The sequence below is a fragment of the Lupinus angustifolius genome, chromosome LG16 (genome assembly GCF_001865875.1).
Source record: "Lupinus angustifolius cultivar Tanjil chromosome LG16, LupAngTanjil_v1.0, whole genome shotgun sequence".
Classification (NCBI taxonomy): domain Eukaryota; kingdom Viridiplantae; phylum Streptophyta; class Magnoliopsida; order Fabales; family Fabaceae; genus Lupinus; species Lupinus angustifolius.
Window position 1 is genome coordinate 489,162 of NC_032024.1, and position 20,347 is coordinate 509,508.

The following is a 20,347-nucleotide window of genomic DNA, read 5'->3' on the forward strand; positions in this document are numbered from 1 at the left end:
TTATTATCAGTTATGTGCTTATTATTGGTTCTGTTGAGGTTCTCTATTTAAGCTAGGTACTATACAAATTCGACTAAGGAGGCTTTTTTTTACAGTACCATCAAGGCCACTCCTCATTAATAAAGGACACTTGTGATAAGACATTATACTACAATATTTGCATTCGATCTCTCACGTCAAGTCTGTTAAGTATTAAAATTACCTTAATTTATAAGACGAATTAACACTTTTTGACTCTAAATACTTGCTTTATGTAATTATAATTGAGATTTTGATGATAAATTATACTAATCTCACTTTCCAAGTTTTTATATGTTTCAGGCTGAAAATGGCTAATTGGACCAAGGAATAAGCAAAATTGAGCTAAGCATGCAAAAGCCAAAATCAATTGACTTGTATTAAGCGCAACAGCTGAGCTCAGCGCAGGAGGCGCTGAGCTTGGAAGCCATGCCAAGCGTGGAAGAAGCCATGCGAAAGGTCTCGAGTGAAAAGCGGTGAGTTGTTGCGCCAAGCACAAGCCAAATCTAAGAAAATATAAAAGAGATCCAAAATGTAAAAATAGGAGGACGAATTAGGCTGCATATAAGGAAATATGATGTAAGGACGTATGAATAATGAAGTCTTGATAGGTTCATAGAGGATCTGACACTGACACTGCTCCATGAACTACAAGTTCTGAATTCCATTTTTACCAAATTATGTATAAAAAGACTTAATTAGATTGCGTCTTAGCTGTGATTGATTCTTTTTTACTCATTGATATATTTTGGGAATTCGATTTATGAATGAAATAACATGATTTTTATGAATTATTCTTGTTGTATTATAATGCTTACTATGTGTTTGACGAAATGCTTAATTGTCACAATGAATATTCATGTTCATATGTTTGCTAGGCATAGATTCATATTTGTATTGAAAATTCTCAAACTTGATGGTATGTATTACTAGACATAGAGGCATGTTTGATGGTTCATCGATTGTAATTTTATCAATTTAGTAGCTAGACATATAGCTAAGTTGGTAAAGTGTTAGTATAGACCAAGATATTAGCAGGTAAAATAGTTGAGGGTATGCATTAATCTCAACTTACATGTATAATTGCTAGAAATAGAGGTGTGTGAATCATAATCGTTGATCTTGTGTTTAAGGATTTGGCTTTATTTGATGAGTTACTAAGTAACTAACGTATTAGTTCTTAGTGAAATTAAAGTCTCATGTTATGTAGAGTCATATTTGTTTTATTTGCTTAATTGTTGACTAATATAGTAATATAAACAGTGAGTCAATCACACATCTAAATTTTAACACTTTTAATTATCAAAACTTTTCAACCAAACTAACCAACTTGAAAACCCTTTGAAAAATCAAGCTTAGGATAGTAATTTAATTTTAAAAGACTGGATTAGTAAGTCCTTATAGATACGACAACCCCTTACTTTTATACTTATTTGTGATACCATAGAGAATATTTTTGCACTTATTTATCAGTCTAGCAAAATCCAAGGAACTCCACTACTGATGTTAGGGGTCTTGCTCAAATCAGGGTGATGTGATGAATACAATAACAAATGGATAAAATCCATAAGCTTGAAAGAATAGGATTAAGCAATTTTAGTAGTTGATATTCCCATAAGGAGAGCATGGTTATAAAAATATTTGATAATTACATTTTAGTTTAAATAATTTTTTTCAACCAACCAGAGTTAGGGGTGAGTAGGACCAAACCCTATCCGCTCATTCGACTTGGTTCGATATGATCAGGTCCGAATAGGATCGGATCTCATTAGATCTAGGACTAAGTTCGAGTTTAAAAATTAGACATAGTCAATATTTAGGGCCGCGTAGGAGACAAACATGACCAGCCCGGACTTGGCACGTAGTTACTTATTTATCATGTTTACATGTGTCTTTATTTAATTACGTGCAGAGTAATGTCATCGCTTTGGTCAAAAGTATTGTTGATTCTCTAATTATTTATCATATATTCATGATTAACAATATATATACACACCATTTCATATGTCAAATTATATATCCTTAATAATAAATAATATTAAGAACACTTTATATATAAAAAAAGATATACATTATATTTAATCAGGTTAGTTCGGGTTCATAGGCTGATCCGATTGATATTTAGAGTTGGGTTAACTTCTGTCTAGAGTCTAGTTCAGGTTCAAAAAAAATGAACTGGTTAATATTTAGGATCAGGTAAGTAACAAATTTTATTTGTCACAACACAACTCATGCTCACACCTAATCAAAATTAATGATACATGTAATCATATAAAAGGTGACATCGGATGTATTCACCTGCATAAGATGATGCAGATTAGTGTTGTTAAAACCGTACCGGTTATCAAACCGGTCAGGGTACTAGTATTATATATATATATATATATATATAAACCTATAACAAAACAATTCCAAACAGGTAGATACTCAAATTTATAATCCATATTTATAATCTACTAAAAATTCACATAAACAAACAACTTTAAGTCTTTAACAAATTCAAAGTCTAAATTACAAAACTTATATCAATCCAAAAGTATCACTTAACAACCGCAAAATATAAATAAATGACACAAGTTCATAACTCACTCTACAAAACAAATAAATTTGGAGTTTTAACATTTAACATCAAGGAGTCAAAGTTGTCTCATATCGATATTATATTTTTGCACCAAATCCTATCTTCAGATAGAATTTCAAGATTACACAAATGTCACTGAGATTACACACGAATGTTAGGAACCAAAAGGTGTAATCTAAGTATGCCTTGGAAGCATGTGCCTTGAAGTGTTGAAGAATGGTTGGAAAGATGGATCACCTTGTAATGAGTTTTTTAAGTTTTTTTTCAAAAAAAAAAAGATATGTATAAATCGGCTGGTTTAGTGAAATATCGACCAGTTCACTGGTTTTGACCGGTTTTGATACTTGGTCAGTTGAACATCTATACCGTACCGGTTAGGAGATCGGTTCACCGGTTTTACGATTGAACCGGCCGGTATGGTCAGGTTTTGACATCATTGGTGCAAATGAAGCGGCCAGGGAGCCTCTGGCGCTCTATAGGTAAAATATCCCTTTGTGTTTTTATTTTAGAGTACTAAAAAACAGTGTTGTTAAAACTATACTGGTCATCAAACTGGTTAGGAAATTGGTATAGTGGTATAACGATTTAATTGGTGGTTCACTAATAAAACCACGTACCGGCGAAATTAAATATAAAAATATAATATATTATTATTAATGTTGAAAAATCAATAAAAAATTAATATTTTTTCAATTTCATTAAAAAATAATTTTAAATAAAAACAGGTCGGTATGACCGGTATGGTTCAATAAAAAACCGGCTGGTTTTTACCAGTATGATTGCATGACTAGTATAATTATTGTACCGTACATATATTTATACTAGTTCACTAGTTTACCAGTTGAACCGTCGGCACGAACCGGTTTTTATAACACTGCTAATAAATAAATAATTTTTATTTATATTAATAATAATTATAAACATTTATGTTGTAATAAATCTCCTCCGCAATTAATTTAAATATTTCAAATGAGCTCTTTTAATAATAATTAAGTAAGTAGCTAAATAATATACATCTTTTCTTTCATTTCCATTTTGTTAAAAATAATAATAATATTTTTAACTTAAATCAACCCATTAATTCATTTTTTACTTATAACTAATCCTATTGTACCTAAAGACACCTAATAGGAATGTGGAGTCTAATTAAACACAAAAAGAATATTATTTTGTTTTAAAAATTAAATTTTTGAATCAAATTAATTAATGGCATAAAAAATCATACAATTAGTGGATGTACTGTTTTAATATGGGCGAACATGATGCTAATAACTTTCACGGTCTGTAATTGACTCAAGAGTTCCCAACTCAGGTTAAAGGATCATATTTTTCAATTTGAACATAAAAGAAAATTTTCTATGTTTTAATCACAAAAATGAAATGTTGACTCCAAATCATTTATGAGAGGTCAAAATTAAATTTTATCTCTTCCTAAATCGTGTAATCGTTGTTCAACCGAGAATTGGGTCGTAACACCAGGTCAAACACTACCCAACTTTTGAAAACCTGAAAACTTATCCTTTTTAAAAAATGGGACTATTGGGCCTTTTGGGTGGCCCATAATGTTTTAACCTTACTTTTCATTAAAAAATAACATGCAATGTGCTAAATACTGTATAGTGGCTGCTTGTTCAAAGAAAACTTGAAAATAAGGATTTTCACCTCTCTTTTTTTACAAACGTGAACAATGAAGTGGAAAATTTCCTTGCTTTCCCCATTCCCATTACTTCTTCTCTTCTCCAATATGGCCAATTCCAATTTCTCTTTTTTCCCAATTAATTATTTTAACATGTTTAATTATTGATCATGAATCTTAAATTCATGATAAGATGCAGTATGATTCGGAAAACAGTCCTACCAACTTGTTTGCTTTTGTAGAATTAGAGAAGATGAAGGAGTGAAAATTGTGAGTGATAGAGAAGAAAAGAAGAAAATATCGAGTAGGAGAGAGAGAGAGAGAAAAGAGAGAAAATATCTACAATATGATTTTATTTCCTTTATGAATTGGTACTTACAAAGAGAGCACATGCTCATTACTTATAGAAAATTGGAAACATAACCAACAATATATATGAAGATAAAGGGGACCAGATACATTATGAATTAAAAAGGATAATAGTTACACAATTATACAATCAGTTATACTGAAACTGAACTACACTAATATTCACCCTTAAATTTGGAGCTACCATGATCATGTTGAGCAGTGTGAAGATCAATGATGTGAAGTTTGTCTCGAAGAAGAGTAAAACTGGAAGTAAAGATAGGCTTGATGAGAATATATGCAACTTGATGCTCAGAGGAAACATGTTCAACAAGTAAATGCCTGTTGATTACTCTTTCTCCACCCAAAAGGATCAAGTTCAATATGTTTGGCCCTAGAGTGCAAGACTGGATTTCTAGAGAGTAAAACACTCCTCATATTATCACAGTATACAACTTGAACAAAACTTTTAAACTGTAATTCCTGAAGGAGACTTTGAATCCAGATCATCTCACTAGCAGCAATAGTTAAGATGCGATAATCTGCTTCAGCTGTAGATCGAGCAACTCATTCTTGCTTCTTTGACCACCAAGAGACCAGATTAGGACCTAGATAGACACAAGCTCCATAACTAGATTTTCTATCATCGGGATCAGAAGCTCAATTTGCATCATCATAAGTATAAAGAGGAAGAAGATGATGAGTGTCGCGCCCCGATTTTTGACTACACGACCTCATTAGAGACGCCACTACATTTTTTCAGTCAAAAATGTAGAAAAATATTTTGGCCCAATCACATTGGGCCTTGAATTTTGATATCCAGGTTCGGGAGTCGATTACACCTTGGAGAAGGTATTAGCACCCTAGTTGTCTGTTTGAACGGTACCCCATTATATTGCATGGATTATTAATTGTGTTATTATTATTTTATTTAATTGTGTGATTAATCAATTAATTATTATGAAGAAAAAAATTGTTTTTATTATTGTGCCTGACAAGAATGACCCCGGTCCTACGTATCCCTATTAAGGGGATCAAGGCTTACGTAGCTCTTTAGGTAGAAAAAGTTTATTTGGTTGGGTTAATTTTATTTATTAAAAATAGTAAAGTTTAAATTCTTTTTTTGAAAAAAAGATATGAGCGAAGCATAGCCCATTATATTTTTGCACCAAATCCTATCTTCAGATAGAATTTCAAGATTACACAAATGTCACTGAGATTACACACGAATGTTAGGAACCAAAAGGTGTAATCTAAGTATGCCTTGGAAGCATGTGCCTTGAAGTGTTGAAGAATGGTTGGAAAGATGGATCACCTTGTAATGAGTTTTTTAAGTTTTTTTTCAAAAAAAAAAAGATATGTATAAATCGGCTGGTTTAGTGAAATATCGACCAGTTCACTGGTTTTGACCGGTTTTGATACTTGGTCAGTTGAACATCTATACCGTACCGGTTAGGAGATCGGTTCACCGGTTTTACGATTGAACCGGCCGGTATGGTCAGGTTTTGACATCATTGGTGCAAATGAAGCGGCCAGGGAGCCTCTGGCGCTCTATAGGTAAAATATCCCTTTGTGTTTTTATTTTAGAGTACTAAAAAACAGTGTTGTTAAAACTATACTGGTCATCAAACTGGTTAGGAAATTGGTATAGTGGTATAACGATTTAATTGGTGGTTCACTAATAAAACCACGTACCGGCGAAATTAAATATAAAAATATAATATATTATTATTAATGTTGAAAAATCAATAAAAAATTAATATTTTTTCAATTTCATTAAAAAATAATTTTAAATAAAAACAGGTCGGTATGACCGGTATGGTTCAATAAAAAACCGGCTGGTTTTTACCAGTATGATTGCATGACTAGTATAATTATTGTACCGTACATATATTTATACTAGTTCACTAGTTTACCAGTTGAACCGTCGGCACGAACCGGTTTTTATAACACTGCTAATAAATAAATAATTTTTATTTATATTAATAATAATTATAAACATTTATGTTGTAATAAATCTCCTCCGCAATTAATTTAAATATTTCAAATGAGCTCTTTTAATAATAATTAAGTAAGTAGCTAAATAATATACATCTTTTCTTTCATTTCCATTTTGTTAAAAATAATAATAATATTTTTAACTTAAATCAACCCATTAATTCATTTTTTACTTATAACTAATCCTATTGTACCTAAAGACACCTAATAGGAATGTGGAGTCTAATTAAACACAAAAAGAATATTATTTTGTTTTAAAAATTAAATTTTTGAATCAAATTAATTAATGGCATAAAAAATCATACAATTAGTGGATGTACTGTTTTAATATGGGCGAACATGATGCTAATAACTTTCACGGTCTGTAATTGACTCAAGAGTTCCCAACTCAGGTTAAAGGATCATATTTTTCAATTTGAACATAAAAGAAAATTTTCTATGTTTTAATCACAAAAATGAAATGTTGACTCCAAATCATTTATGAGAGGTCAAAATTAAATTTTATCTCTTCCTAAATCGTGTAATCGTTGTTCAACCGAGAATTGGGTCGTAACACCAGGTCAAACACTACCCAACTTTTGAAAACCTGAAAACTTATCCTTTTTAAAAAATGGGACTATTGGGCCTTTTGGGTGGCCCATAATGTTTTAACCTTACTTTTCATTAAAAAATAACATGCAATGTGCTAAATACTGTATAGTGGCTGCTTGTTCAAAGAAAACTTGAAAATAAGGATTTTCACCTCTCTTTTTTTACAAACGTGAACAATGAAGTGGAAAATTTCCTTGCTTTCCCCATTCCCATTACTTCTTCTCTTCTCCAATATGGCCAATTCCAATTTCTCTTTTTTCCCAATTAATTATTTTAACATGTTTAATTATTGATCATGAATCTTAAATTCATGATAAGATGCAGTATGATTCGGAAAACAGTCCTACCAACTTGTTTGCTTTTGTAGAATTAGAGAAGATGAAGGAGTGAAAATTGTGAGTGATAGAGAAGAAAAGAAGAAAATATCGAGTAGGAGAGAGAGAGAGAGAAAAGAGAGAAAATATCTACAATATGATTTTATTTCCTTTATGAATTGGTACTTACAAAGAGAGCACATGCTCATTACTTATAGAAAATTGGAAACATAACCAACAATATATATGAAGATAAAGGGGACCAGATACATTATGAATTAAAAAGGATAATAGTTACACAATTATACAATCAGTTATACTGAAACTGAACTACACTAATATTCACCCTTAAATTTGGAGCTACCATGATCATGTTGAGCAGTGTGAAGATCAATGATGTGAAGTTTGTCTCGAAGAAGAGTAAAACTGGAAGTAAAGATAGGCTTGATGAGAATATATGCAACTTGATGCTCAGAGGAAACATGTTCAACAAGTAAATGCCTGTTGATTACTCTTTCTCCACCCAAAAGGATCAAGTTCAATATGTTTGGCCCTAGAGTGCAAGACTGGATTTCTAGAGAGTAAAACACTCCTCATATTATCACAGTATACAACTTGAACAAAACTTTTAAACTGTAATTCCTGAAGGAGACTTTGAATCCAGATCATCTCACTAGCAGCAATAGTTAAGATGCGATAATCTGCTTCAGCTGTAGATCGAGCAACTCATTCTTGCTTCTTTGACCACCAAGAGACCAGATTAGGACCTAGATAGACACAAGCTCCATAACTAGATTTTCTATCATCGGGATCAGAAGCTCAATTTGCATCATCATAAGTATAAAGAGGAAGAAGATGATGAGTGTCGCGCCCCGATTTTTGACTACACGACCTCATTAGAGACGCCACTACATTTTTTCAGTCAAAAATGTAGAAAAATATTTTGGCCCAATCACATTGGGCCTTGAATTTTGATATCCAGGTTCGGGAGTCGATTACACCTTGGAGAAGGTATTAGCACCCTAGTTGTCTGTTTGAACGGTACCCCATTATATTGCATGGATTATTAATTGTGTTATTATTATTTTATTTAATTGTGTGATTAATCAATTAATTATTATGAAGAAAAAAATTGTTTTTATTATTGTGCCTGACAAGAATGACCCCGGTCCTACGTATCCCTATTAAGGGGATCAAGGCTTACGTAGCTTACGTAGTTCTTTAGGTATAAAAAGTTTATTTGGTTGGGTTAATTTTATTTATTAAAAATAGTAAAGTTTAAATTCTTTTTTTGAAAAAAAGATATGAGCGAAGCATAGCCCTTACGTCCAATATCGCATCTCATATTAAAACTTGGTTAAGAAATTCGAATTTTTGTTTTTTTATTTAAAAAATAAAATCTTTTTAAGACGTGAAAATATAACTAGTCCTATTAATCATAAGGAAGTGAAGTGTAGCTCTTACGTCCGACACCGCATCATATCTTACAATTTAAGTTAAATATTTTTTCATTTTTTTGTTGACTCATGAATGCTTGTTTTTTTTTTAATATGTTTTAAATTGATATATAATGAGAAACTACTTAGTTACATATTTTGCTTCAAAACTAAATATTTATTAAAAAAATGTTGTAGTATGTATACAAAGAGTGTATTGTATATGCATTTACCTTTTTGATGTAGTTATAATTATATGTTACAATCGTGATAATTATTATTATTAATGCAATTATTGATAACAAAAATAAAACAACTAATGAAAATTACATACCTCTCATAGCGAATCCAACAACAATGAAATGTTGCAACACGAAAAAGGTGCAAAAAATGCTAATCAATGCAAACATACATATAGTGGTGGTAGGGACTTTGTGTAGCACAGACTCAGAGACATCGTTTTGGACATGTATATGAAGCTTTTCTACAATGTATACTAATGCAATTCTAATTCCTCTTAAGTTTCTTTGTATTTTTTTCTCATTTTTTGGGCGGTGTTCTTGTGTATGGGAGATCTTGAATTATTGTGGATTTCTTGGTTTTTGGTTGGATGAATATGTGTGAAAGATAATGTGTAGAGAAGAGAGAAATGATTGAAAAATGAATTTTTTGATTGAGATGATTGTTGTGATGTAGTAGATTTTGATGTTGGTGTGGATGAGAGATTTTGTGGTTGTTGTGGATGAGAGATTTTGTGTATGGAAGATGATGTTTATGGGGATTGTGGATCCGTTAGGAAAGAAAAAAATGGTATGAGCATTTTTGGCTTTTTCTCAAGTGTGTCTCTTAAGGGAAGACCCCATCTATTTATAGCCAAAACCATATGAACATCAATTAATTCCTAGGAGAACATTAAGGGATTATAAAATTTTTTCTAATTCCCAATCTGATTTTTATCACATTTAAATGCAAGTTTTAAAAGCCAAATTTGCATACTCAATCACTGTATTTAATTCCAGCACATGGCCAAATTGCAAAAAAAAAATCAATCAACACCAAAAATTTTCAAAATTCAAATCCCCATAATAATGATTATTAAAGCTCGAATTACAAATATTTGATTTTATTCTCATGGCTTTCAATATTCAAAAATTCAAATTTCAAAAATGATCATGAAAATATTTGATTTTATTCTCATTCAAACTTCGAATTTAAATAATAATGATTATGATTTGAAGCTTGAATTGAAAATATTTCTTGATGTAGGATACTTAGAAAGTGTTAGGACCCAACAATCATTTTTTATACTTCCTTTAAAAACGAAAATAGATTAAATATATGTCATTATGATGGATCATTCATTAAATATTCATATCTCATTTATCTCTTTATTTGCTGGAAATAATTTTCTTTGGAATCAATTGAAATAAAATTCATTAAGTGCTAATGAATTCATTTATTTGATTTATTACCCCATTTTCTAACAAAAATCAATTCATGGAATCTAATCTGATTCACATAAAATATATATTTGAGTTGATGAAATTTGTATCAAAAATATTTATTGAAAATTTGGTTTTTTGAAGTATTTTTTTGCCGGACAAAATTGGGTATTCACAATGAGGAGATGATGATCTTAGAAGTAGACTATGAGTAATAGTCCCTTGAAGATATCGCAAAATTGTTTTTAGAGCTTTCCAATGTTCTTCCTGAGGTTGAGAAAGAAATTGACAAACCTTACTGATACTATAAGAAATCTCTGGTCTGGTAATCGTGATATATTGTATGGCCCCAGCAAGAGATCGATACACTTTTCCATCCTCCAAGAAATTGCTCTCATGCTTAGTAAGTTTGCATCCCCCAACCGTAGGTGTAGGTAGGCTCTTCATATCATCCATATGAAATTTGTGTAGTAAATCCTTGATGTACTTAGATTGAGTAAGAAGAGACCCATTCGATAATTTCTGAATTTCAATACCCAAAAAATAGTCCAAAGCACCAAGATCTTTTAGAGCAAAAGCAAGATTCATCTTTTCAATAAGTTGTTTGATCAAAGTGGGAGAGGTATCCGTAATTATAATATCATCAACATAACATAACACAAACAGTTTGTGTGCAAAAGTAGTCAGTAGAAAAAAGAATGACCACACCTACACTTTCGGAAACCAAAGGACAAGAGTGTCCTAGCCAATTTGTCAAACCAGGCCTGGGGAGCTTGGTTAAGACCATAAATGGTTTTATTCAACTTGCAAACTAAAGTGTTATAAGAAGTCTTCAACCCTTCTAGTTGTTGCATGTATACTACCTCCTCAAGAACTTCATTCAGGAAAGCATTATTAACATCAATTTGTTGAACATCCCATACATAGGTTAAAGCTAAGGTAAACACAACTCTCACATAAGCAGGTCTTACTACAGGAGAGAATGTCTCATTGTAGTCAAACCCAGGTTTTTGGTGAAGCCCTTTAGCAACCAATCGAGCTTTGTATTTATTAATGGTACTGTCAAGATTACCTTTTACCTTGAACACTCATTTGCACCCAATAGCATCTTTATGCTCAGGTAAAGGAACCAAACTCCAAGTGTCATTTTTTATTAAGGCATCAAACTTTGCTTCCATAGCACTTCGCCACTCAGTAAGAGACAAAACAACCTTGGCAGATCTTGGCTCAACATAGACAGTAAGAACACTGGAAGTAGACAAAGTCCTAGACCGAATAGTTTTTGACTGAGTAAGCATAGGGTGAGAGTTAAAAGGAAAAACTTGACTAGGACCCAGATCCAAGGGAGGCTGAGTAAAAGACTGAGAAGGAGTAGTAGAGAATGAAGTGTGGTTGGAAGTAGTAGCTAAGGTAGATGAATGTCGGAGAGTACTCTAGGAAGGAGACTGAGAGACCACTTTAAGAGGTATATACACACTACTACTATATTGTTGATAGGTGTAAAGGTGGGAGAGATAGTGAACGAAAACTTGGTCTCATTGAAGACAACATCCCGAGAAATGTACATTCTACCCGTAGAGGACAAACACTTATACCCTTTGTAATGTGAGGAATACCCTAAAAATGTGCACTTGGCTGACCTATACTATACTTTGTGTTTGGTATAAGGTCTTAAACACGGAAAACACGAGCAACCAAAGACTTTCAAAAAGGTGTAGTTAGGAGAGGATTTGTATAGACACGTATAAGGCACACTACCCTTAATAGATTGATTGGGTAGTCTATTAATGAGATAAACAGCAGTGTCAAAGGCATATTTCCAATATTTTAAAGGAAGAGAAGCTTGGGCACGCAATGTTAACCCAATCTCTACAATATGTCGATGTTTCCTTTCAATTACCCCATTTTGATGATGAGTATGGGGACATATAATTCTGTCATGAATACCAAGAGAGCTTAAAAGGGAAGCAAAGGGACAAAACTCTTCACCCTAATTGGTTTGGATAGACTTCAAAACTCCCTTAAATTGAACCTAAACCATGGTGTGAAACTGTCTAAAAAGATGAAGAGATTCTGATTTTTGCTTAAGAAGAAAAACTCAAGTGTATCTAGTACAAGAATCAACAATAAACGTATAATATTTCAACCCTGAAACTGTCACAACTGGAGCAGGTCCCCCAAGGTCAATAAACACCAACTTAAAGGGAGTGGAATAAACCATGTGAGAGGGTTGTGAAGGTAAATGATGTGATTTACCTAGAGCACAAGCATTACAAAAATCAGTGTTGTTTTTATTAATGAGAGGAAGTTTACAGTATTTCAAAATGGGTTGTACAACTCCTTTATGTGGGTGTCCTAGACGAGAATTCCATAACAAATACAAGTTTTCATTTCTAGAGTATATATGTGTGGTAGAAACAGAAAAATTACAACTTGAAGCTATATTTGAACTAGTGGAAACCGAAACAAAAGCATGAGACAATGAGGCTAGAAATTGGAGATTGGTGAAGACATACAACCCTTCATGACCGAGAGTTCCCTCTAGAAGTAAGGTTCCATCAACCTGAGATTTCACACAACAATAGTGAGAATGAAACTCAAAATAAACAGCATTGTCCTTGGCAAATTGACTAACACTAACAAGGTTTTTGGTTATAGACGGAACCAGAAGTAAAATTTTAAGAATGGGGACACGAGATGGATCATAAGGAGAATTAAACTCAGAATCACCAATACCTGTAATAGAAGCACCAGAACCATTACCCATAAAATAATGTCAGATCCAGGAAAGCCAGCAGAGTGCATCAAATTAGATGAGTCTAAGGTAATGTGATGTGTGGCTCCCGAATCAGGATACCAAAGTTGAGAGTTATAGGCTTGTGGCTCCATAGTAATGGGATGATGTTGAGGACTAGTCTGCCCATGTGTTAGATGGAACGAATCAGTATAGGACTGTGCAGGAGACATAGGAGTCGATCTCATTACAGAAGGTTGATGATATCCAAGATGCGACATAGGAGGGGCATTGTTGCTATAAGGCCTCGAATATGTGCGCTAAAACTAAGAAGGGGCATAAGGGTGCATAATCTGAGCAAAAGCAGACTAAACAAACCAAGCAGTGGAGGGAGGTATTTGTGACTGCTGAACAAACTGAGCAAAGGAATAAGGCAGTTGTGATTGCATTACTAAATCAAATTGGTACCAGCATTGTAGGGCTTCATGTCCATGCTTATAGAAGAGTTGACACCGGGCAGAACCTCGACCACGTCCAAACCAGTTACCCGTGCCTCAACCAAAATAATTGCCACGACCTAAACCAGAAGAGGAAGCACCAGACTGATACAACGTTGTTGTTTCTGTAGAATCTTGCACCATGTGTGAAGGGAAAACAGAATCAGTATTATAGCCAGAAAACTAGTTTTGACGTTGTTGTTGATGTTGTCAAGCAGTAGAAAACTAGTTCTTGGGAGATGTTCGAGCAACATTCACAAAGAAAACCTCGGTTTAGAGGACGAATCCTCTCAAGATAAGTCTCATGAGCCATTGATAGGGATTCGAGTTGAACAAAGGAACATACATCTGCTCTATTGTTGATTGAGGTGACGAAAGACTCATATTTGGAAGGGAGACCTTCAAGTATTAAACAAACCTGTTCCCGATCAGAGATGATCTCACCAACAGTAGCAAGGGAGTGAATCAGTGCCTTAACGCAAGACACAAACTCAGTAATAGTCTGAGTTCCTTTCTTGATGGTGCGAAGCTCAGAGAGAAGAAGTTGACTTCGAGCACGAATCAAAGAATCAAAAAACGTATGTATTTCATCCCAAATCTGCTACGCATGTCAGAGACCTAGAACACAGGACTGGACTGACTCAGAGAGTGACTGAAGCAGCCACGAAACCATATGCTGGTCTTGCTCCTCCCATTGAAGAAATGCTGGATTCAACCGTCCAGACTCACAATCCTCTTCAGAAAGAAAGCGAAGAGGAACTTGAGGATTAACAACATACATTTCAAGCCGACGTGAAGCAAGAACGACTTCAACTTGTTGCTTCCATATGAAGTAATTTTTCTCAGATAGTTTGGCTGAAATGACTTGAGAAAAGGTCACTATTGATGGCAAAACCACCGTGGAAAGTCTAGGAGACAGCGGCATCATTTCCAACGGAAAATCCATGGTGATTTTGGATCTATAAGCTCATGCTACCATGTTTGCTTTTGTAGAATTAGAGAAGATGAAGGAGTGAGAATCGTGAGTGATAGAGAAGAAAAGAAAAAAGTATCGAGTAGAAGAGAATCAGAGAGAGAGAGAGAGAGAGAGAGAGAGAGAGAGAGAGGGAGAGACAGAAATATGTGCAATCTGATTTTATTTCCTTTATGAATTGATATTTACAAAGAGAGCACATGCTCTACTTATAGAAAACTGGAAACATAACCAGCAATGTATCTAGACATAAAGGGGACCATATACATTATGAATTAAAAAGGAAAACAGTTACACAGTTATACAATCAGTCACACTAATACAACTCATGTAGACATACTAACTACTGCATACACTTTTGACTATTCTGAGACACCTGAACTTCATTGAACAAACCAGTGATATTGGCTGGAAGGAATAAGTTGTTGTTCTTTGCTCCACTCTTGTCTTGTCACCTTTCCTTTAAAAGTAACATATAGTTGTGTGAAGCATCAAATGTTACCTTTTCTTTGCAAATAATACTTCACTCATTTCAATATATAATAAGAGGGCTAAACCTGTTATAATAGACCTAGGACTTTATAGCGTCAATAAATCATTAAATCTGATTTATTTTGGATCACAGACAAAAGTGAGACACTTGGTTCTGTTGGGACTCTGCCTCTCATTTTGATCAAATAAAACTGTTTTGTTACTTTCCTCTCATCTGCATAATTATTTTTTCTTCAAATTTCAGCATGTTTAAGTACTATACAATTAGTCTCACTTTAAGATTCATCATACTGATGAATAGATTAAAGAAATTTCCAAATACTAAATGTGCAGTAGATGAAAATTTGAAATGAATTCATAGCACAAAAGAGAAAACATTGTTAGTGTTGTGAAGTCAATATATAAATCTCAATACTCTACGAGACCTCCACTTAGTAGGTCTGAGAACGATAGATGTATGCAACCTTGCCTCTACAAGCAAAGAGGTTGTTTCCAGAATTTGAACCAGTAATCTTATGGTCACTAAGCAACAACCTTATCGTTGCACCAAGCTCACCTTCTAAATCTAAATACTCTAGTAGTAAGTGGATTTTAGTGTATGATTTATTCAGAATTTCATACCTTTTTTCACATGAGTCCATTGTTTTTTTCTTGTGTACAACTTTTCACATTAGCCTTGAACTATATAATACATGTATTTGCTGCATTGGTTGGTAATCTACCTACAGCATTTGGCAAGTATGCATACCTCATGAGTTGTATATCCATTCATCAAAAATTCCCTCCATTTATGATTGTATATGCCCATTCTGATGTAATTTCTCTTCACTTCAATTTTTTTCCTATACATGAAATCGTTTCTAACTAATTTGTTGTATGATGAGATCACCAATTCTCTAACCTGAGATAGGTTCCACCTGGGTGATGCTCTTCGACCATTTGTTGAATAAAGTCTACCGGATTCGGATAGCTTAGCTAGAATAGTCTTGATGTATTATGCCAACTTTCTATCCTCTACTGAAGGGTAATTTCACACAGTCATCTGCAATGCTGAGGAGTTTCATAACACCACTGCGAATCATGACCTCCACTTTATATCATAGGACAACCCTCCAAAGCAACACTCACATTTCCCTGTGGTTAATGACTACCAGATAACCAGAGAATGGTGCACAGAAATGATCCTTTTGCAAGGAAGTTTGGCAGAAATGAACAAAGTCATGGATAAAATCAGCACTGAACTCTTTGAACGAAATGCAGAGGGTTATGTTCCTGGAAGGTGATTCCTTCAAGCAAATTCAAACATCACTAAACATTATTCTGTCATAAGAAATATCACTGAACAGTCAGGCCAAGCCCTGGAGCTGAAAGGCTAAAATGCCTCATTAATGATTTACTATCAGAATAAGCTTTTCAGGCAAATCAGTGTTCTTGACGCAAAGGTTTGAAACACCTAATATGCTCATTGCTGCCTTTCCAGCATTCAACACTTAAGAGGCAAACAATTCCTTTCTGGGTTGATAGTTGATACCCAAGGTTGCTATAAAACAACCATCAAATGAGTAACAGAAGGCAAAACGGAAATGGCTACCTTTGAGTTAATATTCTACACAAAATTTGTAACTGGACACCAATTTTGTAGTCCAATGAATCAGTCGGTTCACATAACTTATCAAGTTTTACTGGATGACAAGTCTTCGATGCATTGTTGTAGTCTGAATAATGTCATTATAGTAAATATGAGATTCAGTTATATATTACAAAGAGCAGGATGCCTGTTAGGCTGGAACTGAACTACTGAAGTTTGAAACCAGCCAGTGTAAATTACTCCCCAAATTCTTTATGCAAGGGTATGCTCAAGTAGCTGTGTTATATTCTGTCTATTCTTTATTTCTTTCCCTTTCTTTCCTTTGTTATCATTTTCCTTGTGGAGCTACTACCCTCATGAATTCAAAAGAATAACTTTTATATCTGATTTTATTTTTCATGGTTATAGCCTCTTGCGAATAACTATACTCATGCTAAACCATGTAAGAAGATAATTTGGTTGTGGACAATGGCTTATATCTATCAGAAGCCATCTAAGTTCACCATCTTGAGAATAGAATCAAGCAATTTGCACATTTCTTGTGCTTGAGGATGAGATAGATCACCTGCAAGAAACTCTTCAATTTCATTATCCACCTCTACTATACTGCACCCAGGTTTCTTTTTCATCCCTGCTTCTGAAATCATACTTCTAACTCTGTTTGCCTCTGCATCCAACCCAGCTTCTCTATATATATTGTATGTAAGAACATGAGTACCACAATCAGCTATGCCCATATCAACGAGTTTTTTCCACACTCTATTTCCAACATCGATATTCTTATAAATCCGGCACGCATTCAGAAGAGCACCCCACAAATTAGCATCGCCAGACGCAAGTCCACCCATCTTCTCCTCCACAAATTTCTCAGCTTCCTCCACCATTCCAGCTCTGGACAAAAGGTCAATAACACATGCATAATGCTCCGCCTGCGGCATTACTCCGTAAACACTGCTCATCTCTTCAAACAATTGAAGGCCTTCCAGAACCATCTTCACATGTGTACAAGCAGCTAGGACAGCCACAAATGTAGTCTCAGTAGGCTTAGTCCCACAAGCAATCATTTGGTGAAATAACTGCAAAGATTTCTTTACATCACCACTCAAGGCAAGGCCAGAAATCATAGCATTCCATGCTCCAGAATCCTTTAAAGCAATACCCTCGAAAACAGATAAAGCCAAATCCACACATCCACATTTCGAGTACATGTCCACCAAAGCCGTTGCCAAAATCGGATTCGACTCAAAATTAAATCTCTTCGCATAGGAATGAACCCAGATTCCTTGCGTGAGCGCACCAAGATGCGCACACGCAGTGAGAACAGTGACCAGGATCGACTCATTCGGCTTGCTGCCAACAATTTGCATCTCCATAAACAAAGCCAACACCTCCCTAAAGTCACTAACCCGAGAATACGCCGCCATCATCGCACTCCACGATATCACATTTCTCTCAGGCATTTCATCAAACAGCTCTCTTGCATTCTCAACATCCCCCATTTTCCCATACCCATCAATCATCGCCGTCCACAACACCACGTCTTTCTTCCTCACTTCATCAAACAACACCCTTGCAGTTTTCGCCTCACATAAACCACAGTATAGCTCAATAAACGCACTAACAACAAAAGGATCATCACAGAATCCAAATTTAACAACATGCCCATGAACCAAACGAGCAATAACAACATTCGAAGCAGAACAATCACAAGAAATGAGCCTAACACAAGATTTAATCAAAGGCGGGAAAGTGTAGTTATTAACGGGAATGTCGTTTTGCAACATTTGTAAGTAACACGACAATGCAGGAAAAGGTGAAAGAGAATGAAGGTAGCCTCTGATCATGGTGTTATACATGAATGTGTTGCGGCGAGTGAGGTTGGAGAAAACTGAATGAGCGTATGAGAAAAACGACGCGTCGTTTGAAGTGGCGGAAACGGAGAGAAGAGGGGCAATGGCGTAGGGTGTGTGAATGATGTGGCAACGGAGAATGTGAGCGTGAAGTTGTTTGAGTTGGTTTAGGGTTTTGCATTTTTGTGAAAGGTTTGTGAGGTACCCTCCCTTAATTGGATTTTGAATCATGTTAATGTGGAAATTGAAGGAGGAGCATTTCTGGGTATAGAGAACAAATGATAGAGGTGAGGTCAAATAAGAAGTATTCGACTATTCTCCCAGCCCCTAGGAGACCAACTTCTGTTTGGAACTCCTTTACATAGTTTTTTTCAATTTAGTGCTTTGTTTGCCAGTAGTTTTTAGTTATACTACAAATATGTTTAAAATTAGAGTAAATTACACTCTCAGTAAAATTATATAAATTATTTATCATTTTTTTACACTTATATAAACCTCTAATTTATAGGTGGATATCTGATGTCTCAATACAGTGTACCACTTCATGTGTGACTGTTTGTGATTGGTCAGAAAAATAAATAATTCTTAAAATTTTAACTTAAACATATATTTTTGACCAATCATAAGCAATGGCACATAGAGTGACACACACTTTGAGACAGGAGATGTGCTCCCTTAATTTACATACATATGCATTTCAGTAACTACCTTTATAGCAAAAATAAATAATATTTTAAACAAAAAAGTGATAAATGTAAGTAAGTTAAATAAAATATGGTATATTGTGGAAATAAGTCTAAATAGTATACATGTCAATATATATATATATATGATGAGGGATCCGTTTACACCTAAGTTTTGTTTACACTAATTACACTTAATCTCAGTCATTCATTTTTTAAATCTAACGGACCAACTCGTTGAATGCAATAAGTTATTTAAGTTTTTTATTTTTCTCTCTCATCTTTATTGCACTTACTCATTTGGTAAGTTGGATTTAAGAAAATGAATGGTTGAGAATGAGTATAATTAGTGTAACTTAAATTAGGTGTAAACGAATCACTCCTCATATATATAAATAATATGGACCTTATAATCAATCATGGATGACTATGATTAAAAATTATTTATTAGTCACATGACACTCATGTGCATGTATCTTTTAATCTCGACCAATCTAATAAGATCATATATCCATATTAATTGTTTTCATTTCTCACAAATAATACATTGTTCTCATATGAGTCATTGAATAATGTGCTATTATGAGAAATGAGAACAATTAATATGGAACATAGGATCTTATTTGAATGGTCGAGATTAAAATATACATGCACATGAGTGTCATGTGACCAATAATTACTTTTAATCCAAACCACCCATGACTAGTTATAAGGTCAATATTATATATATACATATATATATATATATATATATATATATATATATATTTGGGATGACTAAAGTGATAACAGTTCTCATATAAAAATCGTGAGAACAATAAATCTAGGCCATATAACTAATCATAGATTATTATGATTGAAAGTTAGTTATTGGTCACATGATAGTCTTGTGCATATATCATTTAATCTTAACCGTTCAAATTAGATCCAATGGTTCATATTAATTGTTCTCATTTCTCATATTAGTGCATTGTTCTCACGTGGGTCGCTCCATATATATATAAACTACTCAGGTGAGAACAATGCGCTATTGTGAGAAATGAGAACAATTAATATGGACCATTAGATCTTATTTGAATGATTAAGATCAAAAAATACGTACACAATGTTGTTACCCCACTTTCTTAAGCGCGACGGGAAATATACAAATAAATGCAATGCAATGG

At 33.9% G+C, this 20,347-nt stretch overlaps 1 protein-coding gene across 1 annotated transcript; it reads right to left on the bottom strand.

The window, feature by feature from the left end:
• LOC109328913 (pentatricopeptide repeat-containing protein At5g06540-like) lies at positions 15,439-18,814 on the bottom strand. Its single transcript, XM_019562555.1, has one exon. The coding sequence runs from the start codon at positions 18,727-18,729 to the stop codon at positions 17,131-17,133; it is 1,599 nt and encodes a 532-aa protein (XP_019418100.1). The 5' UTR covers positions 18,730-18,814; the 3' UTR covers positions 15,439-17,130.

Bases quoted from the DNA above. Each gene is read 5' to 3' on its own strand.
- LOC109328913 (XM_019562555.1), bottom strand. From the start codon at position 18,729: ATGATTCAAAATCCAATTAAGGGAGGGTACCTCACAAACCTTTCACAA.